Source organism: Penaeus monodon, chromosome 15 (assembly GCF_015228065.2).
Source record: "Penaeus monodon isolate SGIC_2016 chromosome 15, NSTDA_Pmon_1, whole genome shotgun sequence".
Classification (NCBI taxonomy): Eukaryota; Metazoa; Arthropoda; class Malacostraca; order Decapoda; family Penaeidae; genus Penaeus; species Penaeus monodon.
In genome coordinates this window covers 8382309-8382588 of record NC_051400.1, presented here as the reverse complement: position 1 = coordinate 8382588, position 280 = coordinate 8382309, and the positions used below count along the sequence as shown (strand labels likewise).

The 280-nt window shown below is 50.7% G+C and overlaps 1 protein-coding gene across 2 annotated transcripts in view; it reads right to left on the bottom strand.

Moving 5' to 3' along the window:
- LOC119581732 (ankyrin repeat and SOCS box protein 12-like) overlaps nt 1–280 on the bottom strand; it is a 7975-nt gene that overhangs the window by 3243 nt on the left and 4452 nt on the right. For both annotated transcript variants that reach the window (XM_037929862.1, XM_037929861.1), the window contains exon 5: nt 45–265. In XM_037929862.1, the coding sequence (XP_037785790.1) occupies nt 45–265 (221 nt within the window). The remainder of the gene's footprint in view (nt 1–44; nt 266–280) is intronic.

Genomic DNA, 280 nt, shown 5'->3' with positions numbered 1-280 from the left:
TGATTCAAGACTCTAAAATATTTCTCTTGGACACCCCAACTAACCTGGCATACTTGAGGATCGCGTGCGGAATAGAAAGCCGTGCAATAATGCTGGCATTGACCTCATACGGCAGGTCTCTGAGGTTGGCCACGCATCCTCCTCTGACCAATTCCAAGAAACAGGAGAAGTGAGCATAGACAATGGCATGCTGCAGAGGCCAGCCTGGCACACAGGTCAGGATCTGGTCAAAGGGTTCTGGATCGGCACCATATTGCAAGAGCAACTGTTAGGAGGAGGG